General features: G+C 40.6%; 3 protein-coding genes across 3 annotated transcripts; all 3 read left to right on the top strand.

Annotated features, from left to right (window-relative positions):
* The first annotated feature begins 1,176 nt into the window (after positions 1 to 1,176).
* On the top strand, positions 1,177 to 4,057 carry LOC121764748 (probable plastid-lipid-associated protein 12, chloroplastic). Its single transcript, XM_042160767.1, has 9 exons — positions 1,177 to 1,313; positions 1,783 to 1,900; positions 2,042 to 2,233; positions 2,340 to 2,423; positions 2,486 to 2,578; positions 2,985 to 3,038; positions 3,134 to 3,213; positions 3,304 to 3,411; positions 3,559 to 4,057. The coding sequence occupies exons 1-9, from the start codon at positions 1,297 to 1,299 to the stop codon at positions 3,632 to 3,634; spliced, it is 822 nt and encodes a 273-aa protein (XP_042016701.1). The 5' UTR covers positions 1,177 to 1,296; the 3' UTR covers positions 3,635 to 4,057.
* Positions 4,058 to 4,816: 759 nt separating this feature from the next.
* On the top strand, positions 4,817 to 9,105 carry LOC121764837 (putative E3 ubiquitin-protein ligase LIN-1). The gene is made up of 8 exons (XM_042160866.1): positions 4,817 to 4,934; positions 5,279 to 6,850; positions 7,038 to 7,089; positions 7,174 to 7,828; positions 7,906 to 8,050; positions 8,132 to 8,374; positions 8,468 to 8,795; positions 8,978 to 9,105. Exons 2-8 carry the CDS (start codon positions 5,294 to 5,296, stop codon positions 9,094 to 9,096), a joined length of 3,099 nt encoding a protein of 1,032 aa, XP_042016800.1. The 5' UTR covers positions 4,817 to 4,934; positions 5,279 to 5,293; the 3' UTR covers positions 9,097 to 9,105.
* A 9,273-nt stretch (positions 9,106 to 18,378) lies between these two features.
* Positions 18,379 to 20,656, top strand: LOC121766037 (probable serine/threonine-protein kinase PBL25). Its single transcript, XM_042162365.1, has 6 exons — positions 18,379 to 18,468; positions 18,626 to 18,810; positions 18,879 to 19,102; positions 19,193 to 19,382; positions 19,472 to 19,863; positions 20,198 to 20,656. Exons 1-6 carry the CDS (start codon positions 18,461 to 18,463, stop codon positions 20,519 to 20,521), a joined length of 1,323 nt encoding a protein of 440 aa, XP_042018299.1. The 5' UTR covers positions 18,379 to 18,460; the 3' UTR covers positions 20,522 to 20,656.
* The last annotated feature ends 88 nt before the right edge of the window (positions 20,657 to 20,744 follow it).

Genomic DNA, 20,744 nt, shown 5'->3' on the forward strand with positions numbered 1-20,744 from the left:
TCTATTCCTAAACAATGTCATAGTGTATCAATCACCTATTAATTATGTATCAATCATGTCTCTAATCACATATTCTATTGCCTTATTTGTCTTGTGCTCCTTTAGGTAAGTCTTTGTGAGGGTGTCCACTATGGGGTGCCCGCGGCTATAGCCGCGGGTTGGGGCGGAGGGCTGGCGGGCTTTAGTGGAGAGGAGCGGGCGGACACCGAAATGGGGGCGGTAGGGGGCGGATGGGCTTCAGCCGACTCCGGGGCGAGGACGCGGCGAAATGGGGGCGGACGCGGCTATAGGCGCGGCGCCTATAGTGGCGGCACCGACCGCCGCGGCTATAGCCGATTTTAATTTTTTTTTTCATTTCAATTAACCTATAAATACACCCCACTCCATTCATTATTTTCACATCATTCCAACTCTACATCTATTAAAATTTCTCTCACTGCAATTTGGGGCCGGAAATGAACAATTTGAGGAGAGACAGCTGGAATGCTCTGATTCAACAAGTGCAACACCAGGCTGCCCAGGAGGAAGCGGCCCGTTTAGCCTGTATCATATTGCATAATATGATAATAGAAGATGAAGGCTTTGCGGCAGAGCGATGGGCGCCGGAAGAGGGCGCAAGTACAAGTCACGGTGTTGCCTCCGCGCCGATCCAGATGGGCGTACCACGGAGCAATGAATATTTGATCCAACGCTTCGCTGATATGCGCAGGACCACATCACATAACACACTGCAGGCCGATTTGATTGAAGAAGTGTGGGCACGTAGGGGAGGTGGTGGCGCAGTGTAAACATGTTAGTGATTTGTACTAGATTAAATGTAGCGGGTAATTTTAATTTTAATTTTAATTTAGTGTGTAATTTTAATTTTAATTGTAATTTTAATTTTAATTCTACTTCGTATAGTCGTGTTCTTCTAATTACGTATAGCCCGATAAATTTGTTCATAATTACTTGAAACATTATAAAATGAAAGTTGATTATAGAATTTGGGGGCTATTGGAGGTGTCCACTATAGTGGCGGACACAAAAAATTTTGGGGCTATGGACAACAAAATTGGATCTATGGACAAAAATTGGGGCGAGGCTATTGGACATGTCCGCCTTATAGTGGACACTCTGACAATTAATGCCTTGATCGGCATCCAAGGCCGCGGCCACTCCGTCTCCTCCTCCCTACTCAAAGTACCTACATAATCTTCTTCAAACATCCGATTGAAATGCAACTTTCGTAAGCTCATCTTAAACATACAACGATGCAGGAAGTTGAAACGGCAGTGCAGAAATTGGAAGATCAAAATGGCGTTCCTGATCCAGTGAGTCGCATTTCGCATCACTTTGTTGCTTGGTTACTTAGATTTCGTGTAATTAGTGAAATTAAACAGACAGCCTCAAGCTTAATTGAAGGGCGTTGGCAATTAATGTTCACAACAAGACCATCAACAGCTTCTCCAATTTAGGTCACATTTAGTTTTTGACACGGTCTTCAAATGCACACTCTAAATATTGTACAAACTCAAAACTATGATTTAGACCGTTAAAAAATGTCAACATATAACAAAATAACATCAACAACCGTTACAAAATGTAAATAGATAACAAAAATAACATCAACAGAATGTCAACTGTTGCGCGGCTGATATCAAAATCTTGAAATTTTACAATGTCGACAATGTGTTAAGGAGTTTGGAGTTTGTACAATATATAGAGGTTGCATTTTATGATACCAAATTGTCATTTTTCTTTTTTCTGGCAACTAAATCTTACCATTTGTGATTTGCATAGAACATTTGTGGGGGTTGATTCCTTCACCGTGTTTCAGGAGATATATCTTCGAACCGACGATCCACGTGTCTCAAACATTGTAAATTTTTCTGATTCAGTTGGCGAGTTGAAAGTAGAGGTATATCTAATTCAATCATATGTTTGATTCAGAGCTGATTTTTACTGATGCGATTGTGGCTAGCTAATCCAACTACATCGTTTAGTGTACATTGTTAGTACATTACGTAGTTACTTGACAATGATGACTCTGTATGGTTAGGCAGTAGCTTCAGCCAAAGACGGGAAACGGGTGCTCTTTCAGTTTGACAGAGCTGCCTTTTCCTTGAAATTTCTTCCCTTCAAGGTCCCTTATCCCGTGCCTTTTAGACTTCTTGGAGACGAAGCAAAGGGCTGGTTGGATACCACTTATTTGTCCCAATCTGGAAATATTCGTATATCCCGCGGGAACAAGGTAAAACTAACCATGAATTCTCCATTTTTATCTGTCGTCTATATTTTTTTCAGAACCTGTCCTCTGCTTGGGATTCAGGACTATCAGTTCCAATGCTGTAGTGCAGGGAACGACATTCGTGCTGCAGAAAGAAACCGAACAAAGACAGAGATTGCTATTAGTCATTTCAAAGGGTCGGCAAGTCAGAGAGGTATGGCTACTCCTTTTTCACATTCTGTCTATAATTATTTACGCCAAACTTTCCGAACGCAGGCCATTGATCAGTTTGTAGCTGTAAATCAAACTACAACTAAAGGTGAATTTGAACTTCTCGAAGGCGAGTGGCTGATGATATGGAGTTCACAGGTGGTTTGCATGTAACATGTTTTCATTTTAGTAACTTTGAATCAAACATGCTTATCCTTGAAGTGTAAATAAAGGGTTACTTGCACCTAAAACACAAATTTTCAATTCTTCTTATTTTTCACATGGTTGTCAATTGCCTCCCAAATTAATGCTAGGGTGGTTAAACAACCATGTATTATATGATGATGGTCACGGTGGCATTAACTCGCTGAAAATTGACAATCGCGTAAAAAAATTTAACACTTGTTCGTGTATTTGGAGGAAAAATTAATAATTCATGTGCAAAAGTAGGAAGTTGGCGTGTGAAGCCCAAAATATTATCAACAACTTAGCTTTCGTAGTCTGTTCATTAGTTTTCATCCGTTTTATATTTTAGCTAACAAATTGTCACCAATGTTTATTGCAGGAAGTAACGGAGAGTTGGATAGAGAATGCTTTGAAAGGTTTGATGGGCAAGCAGGTGCCTTCTATGATCTCAAAATGTTCATGCTTTCATTCTTCACGGAAATTGTGTGCCGTTTGAACTATTTCCTGAGTGATACAATGCGTATGTAGATCGTCAAGCCAAATGGTCAGATGAAATTTCTGGTTGATATTCTGTTCGGTCTCAGATTTTCGATGACAGGAAAATATGTGTAAGCTTCTTTGTGGACTCTCTTATCATTTAGCTTAGTATGAATCCGAAGCTGACTTCAGTTGATGCTTAACTATGTGGCTGGTCAAAGGAAATCGGGCTCCAACACGTACGATGTTGTGATGGATGATGCAGCAATAGTGGCTGGCCCGTATGGGATACCGGCTGAACTGGAAACGAAGTACACGCTTCAACTTCTGTAAGAAATCATCTCGTTCTGGTTATTTATTTATTTCTTTGTATTTGATGAACGAATAATTTTAAAGATGGGTGGACTCGAATCTGCTGTAAAATTCTGGCTATTGAATTTGTGCTGGTAAAATTGATGTTATGTTGAGCCTTGCAGATATGGTGATGAAAAGATGAGAATTAGTCACGGCTATGGTGACATAGTTTTTGTTCACATTCGCGTTCAAAACTGAGTTGCGCAAAAAGAGTGACGTGCGTTCGGTCTTCTTCAAGACACCGGCTAGCTACAAGACACCAGAATTGTACTAGCTAGCTACAAGACACCTGATTACTGCACATATTTAAGTGTATATGAAATAATACATCGGTATCACTAAGTGCTTGTATATTCGTTTTTGGAAAAAGTGAACCATCATAAAGAAATTCATGTAAAGCACCAGGATTTGGTATGTAGATTAAAGAGGGAGATAGTGATTAGTGATATATGAGGATTCAAAAAAAAAAGATGAATAATGCTTGTACACAATGCAGCAGCATTCACCCTGATTCAACTAGTGAGAGTTTGGCTCATGCTCGCTCTGGAATTTCGACATAAACAAAACCATCCTTTGGCGCCTTCATCATCTCCTGCTATGGATCTATCTGCCTCAAATTGTCCGTTTTGGTTAAAAGCTCATTAACCGTTGTTCACGAAGATTCCTTCAACGATTCCTCCAAGTGTTCCATGTTGCTGGATCGGGTTTAGGCCTTATGTTCCAAAGTATTTAGATCAATCAAGTTGAAAAAATGTTGGTAATTTTTGTTTTATTACAATCTTGTAAGACTAATTAAATTTCATAAAAATGAGAAAGAATTTAAATAAAATTCTACTCCATATAATATGCAAGAGTTTGTAAGTGGATTTAAATTTAATGGGTTCATATTTGATAATTGGTGGACCATGGATTACTTTTTGATTACTCCCTAGTGAAGTGAAATTGTAAATTAACTGTAAACTGAAAATTCCAATAAACAGGTGAAGTAGTTAGAATATAAAGTAGTTATAAACGTTATCATCGTCTAACACAATGACGGAGGGAGAGGGCGGCAGAGTATTATGGCCTGCAGATAGCAAAGAATTAAGAATATTTTATTCTCTTGGAAGAATCTTTTTGAGTGCACAATGTTATATTGTTTGTAATCTTCTTAGTTTCTCACATTTGTCACTACAAAGCCTTCAACTTGTTGCATATGCTCACATTCATGCTAGTAGAGGCGACCATTCTTCTTCATCTGTCATAGTTTCTTTCTTTCTTTTTTTTTATAATTATTATATTTCCTCCCCTTTGTTTAATACTAGTATTAAATGGAGTATTATTCAATGGCTCTTATATGTTCCACCTTTGTTTTAGTCACTCTTGTCTTGTTCTCATCTGGTTTTCAATGTTATTTCCAAATTTCAACCTTGATCATCACTTCTTCTACTAGTCTTGGTTGTCAAAAAACAGAGTCGGTTGACTTGCTTGATCTTCATGAACAACAAACTAATTCAAGGTACTTGCAGTTTGTATTCTGTGTAATTGTTTGTGTCTCAATTTTGTGACTAAATATGCTACGTAGAAAGTTTCTGCAATTTCATATAGTAGTATTTGTTCATCTTTGATCATGTGTTCTAAAATAATAGCATGTGAGTTTCAAATTCTGTGATTTTGTCTGATCACCAATTTTTGAAACTTTAGGATATCCCAAGGCCCTTGATAATTTCTACTATTAATTGAGCTAATTCTATTTGATTCATTATAGGATTGGAGAAATCAGAGTACTGAGAGTAAAAGTACTCAATAATCATGTATCTTGTCAATCATGAAAATCAAACACCCCTTTCTTTGTTGAAACAGGCAAGTAGAAGTAAAATGGCAATGTCACTGGAGGACCTTCTGGCTGAGGAAGGTTTTAAGAGGAGAAAGGACAAAATGAAGGGCAGAGCTTCCTTTGCTTCGGAGCGAGGAAGTGGTCCCCGGTACATGGAACAGGAAAGGCGTGTATCCGGTTCTTCTCTGCTGGCTGTGAGAAGAACTGAGAGGACGAGATCTGATATACCTCGTACCGATTCCCACGCAGAATTTTCAACAAGTGGCAGCTTCTCAGTGAGGAAGCCAAGGGACAATCTTATCAGGAAAGGGAAAACAGGAAGTGAACCTGATAAAGCTATTGCTTCGTATGAGAATCTGCGTGGTTCGGAGATAACTGAGGTGGTTCAGGAGGGAATGGAGAGGCTTCATAAAGATATTCACTCGACTAAAGTTCATGGCCGCGTCTTACATGAAGGGAATCATTCAGCTCCATTGGATGATATAATGATGGAAAATCAGAAAGATAGGAACAACTCCTTTAAACCTACTTATCCTCATGCTGAAGGAAGATCAAGCAAAGTTGTTGAAAGTGGAAGCAAGTTCGACGAAAGTAGAAGCATGAGACAAAACAAGGTTGACGAGGCTCAAGCTGCCCCGGCTCTCGATGAAGCTGCTGTTAAAGCAATCATTTCCATCATCAGTGGGCACGTGAAGCAGTTTCTTGATGATGAGGATTTCAGGACATCCCTTCGTCATAATACTTTCGCTTCCCTAAATTTGATTGGAGCCGACGAAAGCCTGAGCACTGAAAGCAAAGTCGTGGGAAATCTCGAAGAGGCTATCGAGACCATTGAAAGAACTGCAGAGGAGGAGAGTGCAAACTTGAAGGAATTGAAAAGGGCCTCACTGCAGCTTAGTGTAATCACGGGACTAAATTCGAGTGATCTGAAGGATGGATTCACGTATGGAGTTCCGAATCTAAGGTTCTCGGCTTGTGCACATCTTTATCTCAGTGTAATATATGTGCTGCAGAAGAAAGACAAGGTTGCAGCAAAACATCTTCTTCAAGTATTCTGCGACTCGCCATTCCAGGCGAGGACGATGCTGCTGCCTGACTTGTGGGAGCATCTATTTCTACCTCATCTCTTGCATTTGAAGGCGTGGTACGATAAGGAAACCCACTCGGTGGTAGAATCCCCCAGTTTGATGAACCTGAAGCTGCTCGACAAAGCTTATAACGAAAGTCTGGATTCAGGAACGTGTCGATTTGCAATGTACTATAAAGATTGGATGATAAATGGGGAGAAAGAACCTTCAGTCCCCGTCATTGGAATTCCTTCTTTCTCTATTCACTCGATGCTAAGGGGAGGCTTGCTAGGCCATACAAGTGGTCCTGCTAGTCACGTCTCGCCTCAGCCAATGGTCAGTAAAGAACTGTATGATGAAGTGTTTAAGCATGCAGATAAGGCGGGAGTTGAATCAGATTTCGACGAAGAAGAAAAGTTTGACAGAAGCTCCAATGGTCCAGCTCCAGAAGACAAACAACTAATCTTGTGCACTCATGACTCAATTGTACGAGCAGATAAAGAAGTCGACCCTGTTCGGGAATCTTCCCCCGTAAGTGATCAAAACTCCATATTTGTATCAATCAAGGATTTTATATACAATACAATGTATACGATGTAAGCTTGTATGAGAAATAGATAACTTTCTGGATATATACAAGTTCTCTTAATACTATGTCTGGTTATATGTATCAAGTTCTAAATGAATCTCGTAATTATGTATATTGTTCCGCATGCAGGAAAACGAACGAGTGATCATGCAGATAAAAGAACCGGATCCTCCAATACAAGGTTGCTGATAAAAAAAACTTTGTTATTGATTTTCATTTGGATTATTTTCCCTGAAAATTTTATTTACTAATTATAGTAATGCAGAATTGCAGGAAAACGATGAATCCTGCAACGAAAAACATGTTCGGTGCAGCATCCCTAAGGATTTCGTATGCCCCTTGACAGGGCTTCTTTTTAGAAATCCAGTGACTCTCGAGACTGGTGAAACTTTCGAGCAAGAAGCTATAGCAGGGTGGTTTAGTACTCAAGGGTGCTTCATGTGTCCGGTTACCAGAAAAACTTTACAATATCAGGCTGTGCCACCGACGAATCTCATTCTGAAGCGTATTATCGATAAATGGAAGACAGATTATATCAAACATATCTTGGCTCTACTCTCACAAGTAACACCAGGTGAAGGTGGAGGTGTTGAAGTAAATGATAGTACTAACAAGATTATTTCCATCTTAGGGCAACTTTTCCCGGTTTTCAGCGAGGAGCAGAGGATAATACATGCTAGACGAGTTTTATCGTTGGGTGGCCTGCGGTTGCTCTTATCAAGATTTCAGTCTTCCAGTGCCGAGGAGAAAACATTTATCGTAGAACTGCTGTGCTGTTGCGTTGACGCTGATGCGGGCTGTAGGAATAGGATTGCTCGAGACATAAATCTGTCGAACTTGCTAGAAATGCTTCACAGTGAACAGCTAGCATCTAGAAAAAATGCAGTGTCACTTCTGGCTGAACTAGTTTGTTTTAACAGGTACTCGTTCGCTTCTTTGACAACCATAGTTAGTTTACTATCTTTACTTTTTACTATCTTTGATCATTGTGTATCAGAAGGAGCAGAGCGAAATGCTTTTTGGAACGCCTCGGTGATGAGGAGTTACGAAATGCATCAGGCTATTTGAACATGTATCTTCAGACTTGCCCTCTGGAAGAGACACCGTTAGTCGCTGTTCTGCTTCTGCATATTGATCTTTTGGTAGGTTTTGTAAGTAATAGGTATTCAAACCATATTCTTGTGGAACTGTAGTAACTACACGGCCTTGCCTCGGACTTGCAGTCAGGAAGATGTGCCAGCAACACGTATAGACAGAAGGCGGTTGATGCCCTCACCACGGCCCTGATAAGCAGCTTAACCGACAATGAAAAAGTCCAAAACAAGTGTTGCAGGGCTCTCCTTATCCTCGGAGGCTTCTTCTCCTCGTCTGGGAAACTTATGACGGAGGATTGGATTCTTAAACTAGCCGGTCTTCCCAATGGTCCAGATTCGGATGTTGCTGACGATTGTGCAACAGTTACAACGGTATGCCTGCTTTGTATGTTCAATCTAATGTGTAGTCTGAATTTTTTAAGCATAGTTTGTTATGATAAACTGACAAAACCGAAGTTTTTGAAGGCTTTTGCGTCCGAATATGAGGAAGAGGAAGCTGCGAGGGAGAGATGGCTAATGAGTTTGTCAGCTTCACTGCTCGGGGATGGGAAGAAGTCATTCGTGGATGCTGTTTCCAAGTGCCTGAGGCTAGGGAAGCCAGACTTGGTGAGGGTGTGTCTGACGACAGTGGCTTGGTTGAGCTTCTCGCTCGCCTCACTGCATGACACGAGACATCAACTTTACGCCTTCTCTGCTCTAATATCGCCACTCAAGCAGTACCTCGAGTATGGGGTGCTGGTGGAGCAAAGGGCTCTCGCTGCGCTTTCTCTGCTCAACTTCAGTACAATTCCAGGTCAGTTGTTTTCTTGCTGACATCGACCTTTTTCGCAATGAGCAAAATTTTAATACGCTTTCCAATAGCCCCCGCGAGGCGTAAGACATAAAAGCACACAAGAAAACATATGAATAGAGTCGAATGACAAAAAAAACAAAACTAGTATCTATTTCGGCTCAAGTGTGCATTTCGCTTTCCAGAATGCCGGATATTGCTGATGAAAATTGGCGAGGAGATCGGTCCTTCGTTGGATGAGCTAGCAGAGGTAACGTGGACAGCTACGGAGCTGTATACAATCATATATGGCCAAAGGAGGTAGAAGCTATCCCTGGAAAGAAACACCATTGTCTTTCTTTCATGTGAATTTTCAGTAGTTGTCCTTTTCTTTTAGCATCTTCAGTTGCAGATTAAGATTCATGTTGACTTGCAATTGAAAATTCAGCCTTCTTACATCTTGATTAGTTAAAATTTCTTGAATCTATGAAACTTTCAATGAATTCCAGTCCAATATTATCTATATTAGCCATCACAACATAATAATTCACTTTTGAATCAATCCATGTTTTATAACATAGAATGATAGAATAACAAACTAATTGCACAACATACAAAAAATAAGGATTACAATACTAACTGCTTTCTAATATAGGAGTAACATATTATGTCTTACTTTTAGTATCGAAAAATTTATAATATCTCTAATTGGTTATGTACAAACCAAAAAAGTAGAATGGTTTACTCATTATTCTAAATTAAATCTAAAAGCCATGAGAGCTGTGACAAGTAAAAATGAAAGAGATGAATGAAGAGAGAAATAGTAGCGAGAGTGGAATTTAGTTTTAATTTTTATAATTAATTAAATTAAATGACATTATTATAATTGTCATATAAGTTTTAAATTGCCATATCAGTTTTAATCATTCTTTTAGGGGAGAAATAAGAAAATTTAAAGTTCCTGTATCGTATTCAAAAATTGCAATAAAAATATTGCCGAAGGAGAAGAAGTAAGACTCGAGTAGCTCCGAGACTTGAAAATGGTACTCGAAGTCAAGGACAAGGACAAGGGAACAAACCTAGGAGGGACACCAACTGGTCTAGCGAGTGTCACCCGACCAGGTTGTTGGATATGTGAACCATTCACATTTGGGCAGAGTTATTTGTGAGCCCAATTGGTTTGAGCAACGGCCTTAATGTACTAAATGAGGCCTGCTTACCTGTTACTTACTCGGGTGTATGTCGATGGCCGCCACGTGTGCACTCCATGCGGATCTTGAACGGAAATCGTCTGACCTAGGGTGTGTTTATTGTATGAGGGGTTAAGGTGAACCACCTCAGGCATGCACAAACCGAACCGGCCCGGCGGTTCGAAACCGCCTGTTCATGAACCGGAACCAGAACCGGCACCGGCGGTTCGAACCGGCTGGCGGTTCGGCGGTTCAAGCGGGCCGGTTCAGGTTCGGGAATATGACGAACCGTAACCGGCGGTTCAACGGTCCCAATGGGCAGATTCCGGCTAGGGCGTAGGGTTGCAGGCGAGGTGTGCAGAAAAACCGGCGGTTTCTGACGAAAATCGCCGGTTTTCGACGGTTCCGGTGCTTTTTCAGGTGGCAGTGTATAGGCCTGAAAACCGGTCAGAAACCGCCGGTCTTCGGCCAGAAACCGTGGACTGAACCTCCGGTTCAGGCGGTAAACCGGCCGAATTTGAAATTTTTTTTTTTATTTCTTCCAATTTTGCTTGTATAAATACCCCACTTCCCCCATCAGTTTTACTCACCCCATTCTTGTGTTAACAAGGATTTCCTTCTCAATCTTCATTTCTCTATTCTCTCCTCATTCTCTCTAATTGCTCAAGTTGTTTACTAGTTACTACTTACTACTATATTTGTTGTTGTATTCGTAATTTACCATTTATTCAATACTCCATATTCCATTCATACTACTTTCATTTATCACTATGTCTTCTTCTCATGGTGGACCGAGACGTGGTGATCGGGGCAAAGGAATTTCCCAAGATCAAAGTAGTCGTCCCTCAAAATCAAGGCGACCTAGTTGTCGAGAAGTTATGGAAGAGGTTTCCCGAGTGGCGGCTGAACGCATGCAAGTAAGTTCTAAAATATAAAATTATTTTTACAATTCATAATTTCATAAGATTGAGTTTTTAAAATTTTTTTGTGTTCCTAATTAAACTTCAACTTATATAATATTTATAGATAGAAGAAGATCATAGGATGACCATGCTACTCGCTGAAATGCATCAAGGTGGGGGCGGGGACGATGGTTCCCAACAAGATGACGAGTACGACCTGTCTATATCGTCGGACTCGGACAACAATGATGATAGATCTCATTCTCGTATTCCGTCTAGCACCGGCGAAAATGAGGAAATGCCTCCTCCCCCTCCACCCACTAACACTACAAAAGCTTTGAAATCTGATATTTTTGTTAAACACTACAAGAAGGTCCCGGTGGTGATTCCAAGTTCTCATGATCCGCACTCTCAAGAAGAGACATCGGTGTTTCATGCATATTGTAACTATTGTGATAAAGTCTATAAATTTGCGAGTGGTGGGGGATATGGCACCCTCCGTCGTCATTTGGTGACAAAGCATCCGGTAGAATGTGGCACTACCTCTACCCAAACCCAACTAAACTTCCAACCCGGTGGCTCAAGTTCGTCAGGTACGCCTCTTTTTAAATATGGCCAAAATTCTTTTGCTGACATTATGACTAGATGGGCTGCAATGAAGCATTTTCCTTTTAATGTTTATGATGATAAAAAATTTGAGGTTACTATGCAAAGTGGTTTAAACGTAGCTATCAGAAGAGTAGGTCGAATGACCCTTCACCGATCTACCGTTAGACAATGTTTAGAGAAAAAAGTTGAATTATCACGTTATTTACTTAACTTGGGCCACAAAGTGAACATTTGCTCAGATGTATGGACTGATTGTTTTAACCGACATTCATACATGGGCATTATGGTTCACTTTGTGGACAATAGTTGGACTTTGAACAAACGTTTAATTGGTTTTAGAGAATTTGAGACACCACACACTGCACCCGAAGTTGCTTCTTTAATTATTCAAGTTTTGAATGAGTTTCAATTATGCAATAAGATATTTTATGTTGGTTTTGATAATGCAACTGCTAACACTGCAAGTATTAGTGATTTGATTGCGGCTTGTGCTCCGGTTATTGGAGGTAAGTATTTTCATCAAAGATGCATATGTCATATTTTAAATTTATGTGTACAAGATGCGCTTGAATTATGGCAAAAGCATGTTAGTCCTATTAGAACTGCAGTTAGATTAATCCATCAAAAGCCAGCTATTGGCAAAGCTTGGAAGAAATATTGCCATCAAAAGAATGTAAGATATACGAATTTTACTATGGATGTGTCTCATAGATGGAATTCGACATATGATTGTTTGAATTCTACTTTGACGCATAAAGATTCTTTATGTGATTTTTTTAGAACCTATCCCGTTCATGATTTATATCTTTCGCCTAGTTGTTGGGAACATAGCGTGGCTTTATTTAAATTGTTCAAATCTTTCAAAAATGCAACCGTTGAATTATCGGGTGTTTATTATTGCATTGTTGTTCGTGTTTTAGAGCATTGCATGTATATATCACTTGGTTTTAAAACTGCAATGAAAAATGCTTACTCTTCACCTGAATTGATGTGTGTTTTATAATATATAATTGAGAAATGACTTAAGTATTTCAGTGAGATTCCAACGGTGTTTTTGATTGCAAAGATCTTGGATCCAAAATGGAAATTAGCCGGTACCTCCAGGATTTTAGATTTTTATTATAACAATTTGAGTTCTATTGATCTTAGTCCACTTAAAGCATTGCAATCGGATACCAGTGACGAATTTGGAGTAGACCTCTCAGAAACATTTCAAATAAACCTCCCGGACCGGTCAATTATCTAACAAACCTTCGAGTTTAACTTGCGTACTCTCTACACCGAATATGAAACCAAGTATACCTACCAAGTCAGAAGACCTCCCCCTCCTCAACAACATAACTTTGGCTTCGCATTTCAAGCCGATTATGATGACCCCGACGCGCAATCCCAATTAGCCGACCTATACAGCTACAGCACCGGCAGAAGGTCCTTAGGTATGGTAAGTGAGTTAGATTTATATTTCGACTCACTCTTTTCCTTTGGTGATGAAGGTCCTACTCCTACCACCCAAATTGACGTCCTCGATTGGTGGGGAACACACGAGAAAGATTTTCCCATACTTGCGTCAATGGCCAAAGAGACTTTTTCTGTTCCAGCTTCCACTGTCGCCGTTGAGTCCGCTTTTAGTGTTGGCTCGCGTGTGTTGGATGAATCAAGAAGTAATCTCTCCGCGAAAAATATGGAAGCCGTGATGTTACTTGATGATTGGGCCAAAGCTGACGTCAGAGAACAAGAAAATGATTGGGATGATCGTCAGGAGGGATCACAAGAAGAATTCACCGGGGATAAATCGTAGGCCAACCGTCAACCGCCGGTCAAGCCAAATAGGTAAGTAAGGTAAGAGAACTACGTGGACTTTGATTCCCTAATGCAAATGAGCATTGGAGATACGTATGTTCCTCACTTAAAATTTAAGTGGAGCTCAAGTCCTTTTTCCTTTATTTCTTTTTTTTTTCATTTGTTTCTACTTTAAAAATATGCAAATACAATTAAATAATTGTATTTGTATATACTCTAGTCGATGAAATAGATTTATCTATAAGGCTAAATCCGGGAAACTTTTGACAATTCTACTATAATTGTTGATTGATAGACTAAACTCAACATTTAAAGTTGAATTGCTAAAGGTGTCCTCAATTTAGTTATGTAGAAAGATCTCCTTCACCGACTAAGAGTATATATACTTATAAATTTATTGTTCAAAACTTCTAAGTCTTTTTTGTAATTTGTAATTAACTTCGTTGTTGACTAGTAGTCTCGTTGTATTTAAATTTTTGTTTAAGACTTCAAGACCTCAAGGTTTTTGTGATTTGTAATTGTTGTAACTTGCAATCTCAATAAAATTGCAACTTTCATCGTGTTTTTTTGAATTTTATTTACGCACATTTCATAGATAAACAAATAAAAAAAATGCAAAAAAAAAAATACCGAACCGCCGAACCGGCGGTTCAGGCCAAAAACCGGCGGTTTTGAACCGCCCCGTAAACCGACGGTTTTTTGAACCGGAAACGGAACCGCCGGGACCCTTGGCGGGCCGGTTCCGGTTCATGGGAATGATGAACCGTGAACCGCTGGTTCATGAACCGGAACCGGCGGTTTCCGACCCGTGTGCATGCCTACCTCCTATCACTCTCTCATTCTGTTCATTTCTGTCTCTCTATGCGATAGGGTGGCTTTCCCTCTTCTCTCTACCTTTTCTCTAGGTGATTTCGTCTGTTTCTTCCTCTGATCGTCTTTCCCAATCATATGTTCTCTTCTTTGGTGAGTGTAGACTGGTTGTACTCTCTAGCAGAGGTAACCGCTTCGTTTTCCTTGCGATGTCCGGCACTAGGTTAGATCCTTGGGTCTGACTTGCTAAGCCGAAGGAGATACACCGTAGATCGAAAGATTCCTCTTAGATTTGTTGTTTTTGTCAGAGCAAGCAGTGTGTGGTTTAACTGCGTGTTGATTAGGTCGTGGTGTGTGGTAGTCGGTGAAACCAAAGGGTGTCTGGTTCTGATCGTTCAATGATTCTATTCTTGTGACTATTGATTGAGATTGGATAGGTCCTTCGACCGGTGCAATTGCGTTGCAACCTGAGCAATATTCATATCTTCATCTTTTTTATCCTTAGTATTTCGGTTATATTTAGATCCTTTAGCATATGTTACTTATGTTACTAATCCAACTAATTAAGTGTGCAGGTAACACAAGTTGTGAATGACTAAGAGTCTGAATCGGTTTAAGATTCTAACTAGTACTAGGGTTCTTACTTTGTATCTTGCGTTTGTACTCATAGTGGGTTGTGTGTTCTTGGTCTGTTAGCTTGAGAGATTGACCATCTCTCAATATCTATAAATGAGCACTCGGTAAATAGTGAATCCACTGGTGATTTGATCCATACAGTGATATCAGAGCCCTGGCTTGAGGGCTGACCTGTATGGTCCGGGGTTTAGTGGATTGCTTGAATGTTCTTCGATGTCTATGTGTGAGCTTGAACAAGACATGTGGTGACCCGTGTGCAGCACGCATGAGCCATGGAATTAGTCACCCAATCGCACAGTCCGTGTCATCTGTGCTTCTGGCGAGAATGAGTTTTGAAAACTAGCGCACGGGCTATGCGTGGTGCGATCGATTCGCAAAGTACGTGTTGTCTTCACGATGTTTTGATCGGTCTTTTTTCTAATATCCCAACTTCATCTTCTGTCATTTAGCCTCAAACAATGACCTATAGTACTAAAATAATGCCAAAGTAGCTCTACAAAACACTTAAAAGGTGAATAAAAACAAGGGGGAAATAGCAGTATGTTGTTTCACATAGTATGCTTCCGTTGAATTCAAATATATAAGTGCAAGTTAATTTGTAACTTTCTACTAACATAGTTTATTGGCGTTGATAAAGATTTGATTGTTGATATTGATACATGTATATGTAGATAAGGTTATTTATCGAATAAATAATTTGTTAACGAGATAAGAGTAGATTGAAATATAGTATGACATATTAAAGTTGGCTAGCATGTGTTTCTTAAATCTGAAAATTTGTTTCAATGTATGAATATCCTAGTACTTAGTTTGGCAAGCTCAATCATTCGAATATCTACCTTGCATATTAACCTATCAATCTCCCTTCATTATTCGTGTTTAGAGCATCCACTACGCGTCGCGCCGGCATCCCTCGACCCATCCCGGAGAGACGGGTCCGTCACGCGACGCGTTGCAGCTCGCCGTCCCGTCCCGCGCCCCATCCCGTGTCCCGTGTCGCCGAGACAAGCGACGGGCCGTATCGCCACGCGCCTAGGCGACGTGGCGCGACCCAGCGTCGTGCGTGACGCCCACTCGCCGGCCCGGGAGTGGGCGTCGTCACGTGATGACGCAATAAATATTTTTTTTTACAAAATTCGAATTTAAAAAAAATAAATAAATGGAAAAAAAAATTTCTAACGGTAATAATACCGTTTTTTTGTTTTTTTTGGTTTTTTTTTATTATTTTTTAATTAATTTTTTTACTCTATAAATACTCCTAAACTCATCCTCATTTCACACACAACTACACATCTATTCTTCCTATCATCTCAATTTCCTCTCAAATTTTCATATAACAACTCAAGATGTTCGACGACGGCAACTACGGCGGTTCCGGCTCCAGCGGGTGGGATCTCAATGCCTTCGGCGATTGGGAGACCATGAACAACACACTGGGAGGTTCTAGTTCGTCAACGCCGGGGACCCAGGGTTCGGCGACGCCGGGTGGGTACCAACCACCCAATTTTGACGTTGATGCATATGCCCGTCCCTCCGCCCCGTGGTATTCGCATGGATTATCCCAGATCCTGGAGGATTTTCCCGTTGATCCCACGCCGGGAGATGGGCGAGGCGGTGGAGGTGGCCGAGGCGGTGGAGGTGGCCGAGGCCGTGTACAACCCCAGGCGGGCGAGGACGAGGAGGAGGAAGAGGAAGAGGAAGAGGATCTAGGCCGGCATCCTTACAGCAACCTCAAAACGCTGGCGGTGTACAACGCCTGGATCACCATCTCGTACGATCCCATCATTGGGAATCAACAACCCCGGAAGTGTTTCTGGGAAAAGGTCTATGAGATCTACCACCAGATAAAGCCGAAAGACTCCCGCAAGCGCAAATATAAAATGCTCCGCTGTCACTTTGACCGAGTCGACCGACAGGTCAAAAAATTTTGCGGCATCTACTCGGCCGAAGCGGCACGCTACCAAAGCGGCGCCACGGCAACCGACATTTTGACGTCCGCTTTGCGCGCCTACTACCAGGACACCCGTCAACAATTCAGATTTGTTGATGTTTGGCAGGCCGTGAAAGACGAGGAACGGTGGGCCGGCAGTTTCCGCTCCAGCTCGGGCTCAAACTCGAAGCGCACCAAGCATACGGAGAGTGGCCAATACTCGTCTGGTGGTGACACCGCTGAGGGCATCAGCCCACATGAGGCAGAATCGCAGGAGTTTGCGGGTACGGTCGGCGATGCTAGAGGATCTGGAGGTGGGCGCTGTCGGCCGCAAGGGACGAAGGCGGCGAAAGCGGCTAGAGCGAGGAAGGGGCGAGGCGAATCAAGCCAGGCGGCCTCGGGATCGGGCTCGCAGGGAGGCTCGGACACACTTATGGCGGTGTACATGACCGCCACAATGGCAGACGTTTCCCGCTACTCGCCCTCCCAATACGCGGCCGGTGGAACGGAGTTGTGCATAGGGCAGCACGACTTGGCCTTCCGACTCCCCCTCCACCTCGACCGCCTCCGGAGGATGATTCGCCTGCGGAGTAGTTTTTTTTTCTCCAGATTTGTATTTTAAATTATGTTGTGTGTTTTTTTATGTTGTGTGTGTTTTTTTAATAAAGTGTATTTTTTTAATAAAGTGTGTTTGTTTTAATTGAATTGGGTTGGAAAAAAAATAAAAAATGAAATTGAATGAATAGTAATTTAATGGACGGAATAAGGGACGGTTAAGGGACGGAGCGTTGCAGGTTCCGTCCCTTAGTTAAGGGATGAAGGAATAAAGTACAATGGGGCCCTCAAATAGTAGTTTAAGGGACGGTTAAGGGACGGTGGAGGGACAGCGTAGTGGATGCTCTTATGCTTATCGACAAGTCCCTAGTGTATTTGGTCAGAAAGAACCCTGACGAGTAGGAGCCTCTAGAAAGCTCATGCTTTAAATAATTTTTCCGCCCGAGCCTTACTCTCTAGAGTCTGTGCATTTTAAAGTATTTGCCCGTTCGAGAGGCCTTTGCACGCCTATGATCGGCCAGGATGGGTCTTTTCCGCTAGAGTTTCCAACCTTTGTCGTTTTGGTCCATTTTCCACCAAATTTCTCTACACAACTCACTTAACTCGTTAAACTAAAGAAATCACATAATTGGGCGGTAAAAAATAATTCGAGCTATAGTACTCTGGTGATATCTACATCAACAAACTAATCAAACCGATAGAAATATGAGTTTATCTATAGGTCTGAACTAGGTTAAAGGGAATTTTTGTCCAAAACTCCAAAAATGTCTATATTTTATTTTTTTTAACTAACTATTAATTTAGAAATCTTCTCAATATTATCTCCCAACAAATTCACCAATCATGAACTTCTAAGATCCGAACCTTCATCGACTATTGATTAAGTTCATAATTTATTGTTCTTAGTTTTCTGTTTGTAGAATTATTGTTCATAATAATTTTTTGGATCTCTATATTTCGGTTTAATTTTTACTACAAAATAGTTATCTAAATAAAACAATTGAAGTTAATTAATATATTTTAATTTTTATAATTAGAATTAAATTGTAGGTAATAGAAAAGGTTATTCAGAGGATTTATTTTATAAAATATTTGTCGTAAATAATACTATGAACTTGAAATGTCTAAAAATAGAGCAGACTTGCCATTGCAACCATACTTCCTTCCCGTGTATCTCCATTTTCCTCGGAAAATGTAGAGAAAAAACAAAAGCATTTCTTCCTTTGTCATCACTCCTCCAAAACATGGCTTTTGGAAATGATCAGGTTTTTATTTCTCAAAATCTTTCATGCTGCCCATATTTCCATCTAATTAATTTTACAAATGGCTAATGATTCGAGGAATTGTTTTTGTATTGATATGCCTATCTGCATATTTGTTGTGAAAGAAGAAGTAATTGACAATTCTAATTTATTTGATCAGGGAATGTTGCGTGCCTTTTGATATAAAGGCTATAATAATGACATGTTTTTCTTGCTTCTCGACCCGAAGGAGAGCAGCTAAGAGGTACACAGAAAAGAAAAAAGGAGCATTCCCCTCATCCATTCCCCATCAAGACCCATCTCCACAACCACACCGTAATTCTAGCTCCAAACAACCATCCAATGGTAATTAACACCCACAATATCATTTTCATTTTATTTGTTTTTAATTATGTATGTATACATATTTATAGAAAATCCAAGAAAGACAACAGCCGAAGCTACCACTAACAACACAATTACAAGCAAAGAAGGAGGAGAGAAGAACAATATTACAGGGGATAGCAACAATATTGCAGCTCAAACTTTCACTTTTAGGGAGTTGGCGGCAGCCACAAAAAATTTTAGGCAAGAATATTTGCTTGGTGAAGGTGGATTTGGTCGTGTTTACAAAGGTCGTCTCGACAAAATCGATCAGGTGATTTACTACAATATAACTATATTGTACGTACATATATTTTCTTTGACAAATTGAGTTATTTACAACTGACACGCCTTTTTAATTTAGTTGGTAGCAGTTAAACAACTTGATCGCAACGGTCTGCAAGGGAACCGAGAGTTTCTAGTTGAGGTTCTAATGTTGAGCTTTTTACACCACCAGAATCTGGTGAACCTAATTGGCTACTGTGCGGATGGCGAGCAGAGACTTCTGGTGTATGAATATATGCAGTTGGGATCTCTGGAAGACCATCTTCTTGGTGTGTTTATATACGTACATGACTTTTATACTTTCTTGTCTTGTCTTGTCTTGTAAATGCATATTGAATTTAGGTTTAATTTGGTGCAGACCTACCCCCTAATCGGCCACCACTACCTTGGTTCACAAGGATGAAGATCGCATTAGATGCTGCCAAAGGTCTGGAGTATTTGCACGATAAGGCAAACCCTCCTGTGATCTACCGCGACCTGAAATCATCCAACATCTTGCTGGACAAGGACTACAACAGCAAGTTGTCTGATTTTGGGCTCGCCAAGCTTGGACCTATTGGAGATAAAACTCATATATCTACAAGGGTTATGGGAACATATGGCTATTGCGCTCCCGAGTATCAACGCACAGGTCAGCTCACTGTCAAATCAGATGTATATAGCTTCGGCGTTGTTCTTTTGGAATTAATCACAGGAAAAAGATCCATCGATAGCAGAAGGGGTTCCGAGCAGCAAAATCTTGTGACATGGGTAAGGCCCCACCTCTAATTCTACTCCCTCCGTCACTGAAAAGTATGAACACGGGTTTTAATATATAATTGATAAAGTAAGAGAGAGAGAGAGATAGTGTTAGTGGAGAGTAAGCCTCACATCATTAGTAGTGTAGTGTAATGGTATAAGTTGTAAATAAAATAACGTGTATGATTAATGTGTGTTTAACTATTCCAAAATTAGAAAGTTCATACTTTTCAGGGATGAACTAATAAGGATAGTTCATACTTTTCAGGGACAGAGGGAGTACTATATACATTAATTCCTCTAAAACCAATATATTTTTATATTCCATCTGTTTTGTGATTATAAGGCTGAACCCATTTTCATGGAGCCGGGTAGATTCTCGGAACTGGCGGATCCACTACTTAGAGGTGACTTCCCTAAGAAAAGCTTCAACCAAGCAGTTGCAATATCAGCCATGTGTCTTCAAGAAGATGTAACAGTCCGCCCTTTGATCAGCGATGTAGTGACTGCGCTCAGTTGCCTTCCTTTGCAAGGGGATGCGGGATACTCGTGCCCTATTTCGCCCCCCTCACCCAACTTGACTAATGAAATCACGTCTAATGAGCGCGACAGAGCAGTTGCCGAAGCCATAGCATGGGGCTCCAAGTCTAGACATAATTGCGAAAATTAGTCCTATCAAGCAAGGTGATAAGGGTATCGATCAAGCATGATCAAATAGATTATAGGCATTTGCCATGTCAGAATTTTAACATTGGTGTGTGTCTATTACTATTATATATATGTGGTGTGTTATGTCTATATGAAATTTTTGTGTCCATAGTTTACTCAACTCTTTTTCCAATGATAAAATTAAGACTATAACTATTGTTATTAAAATATTGCTATAAATGTAA

This window comes from Salvia splendens, chromosome 14 (genome assembly GCF_004379255.2).
Source record: "Salvia splendens isolate huo1 chromosome 14, SspV2, whole genome shotgun sequence".
NCBI lineage: Eukaryota > Viridiplantae > Streptophyta > Magnoliopsida > Lamiales > Lamiaceae > Salvia > Salvia splendens.

Bases quoted from the DNA above. Each gene is read 5' to 3' on its own strand.
- LOC121764748 (XM_042160767.1), top strand. The intron at 2,579-2,984 runs GTGGTTTGCATG...TGTTTATTGCAG, and splicing joins TGATGATATGGAGTTCACAG to GAAGTAACGGAGAGTTGGAT. The intron at 3,214-3,303 runs GTAAGCTTCTTT...GGCTGGTCAAAG, and splicing joins TCGATGACAGGAAAATATGT to GAAATCGGGCTCCAACACGT.
- LOC121764837 (XM_042160866.1), top strand. From the start codon at position 5,294: ATGGCAATGTCACTGGAGGACCTTCTGGCTGAGGAAGGTTTTAAGAGG. The intron at 7,829-7,905 runs GTACTCGTTCGC...ATTGTGTATCAG, and splicing joins GAACTAGTTTGTTTTAACAG to AAGGAGCAGAGCGAAATGCT. The intron at 8,796-8,977 runs GTCAGTTGTTTT...TTCGCTTTCCAG, and splicing joins CAACTTCAGTACAATTCCAG to AATGCCGGATATTGCTGATG.
- LOC121766037 (XM_042162365.1), top strand. The intron at 18,811-18,878 runs GTAATTAACACC...ACATATTTATAG, and splicing joins CTCCAAACAACCATCCAATG to AAAATCCAAGAAAGACAACA. The intron at 19,103-19,192 runs GTGATTTACTAC...TTTTTAATTTAG, and splicing joins GTCTCGACAAAATCGATCAG to TTGGTAGCAGTTAAACAACT.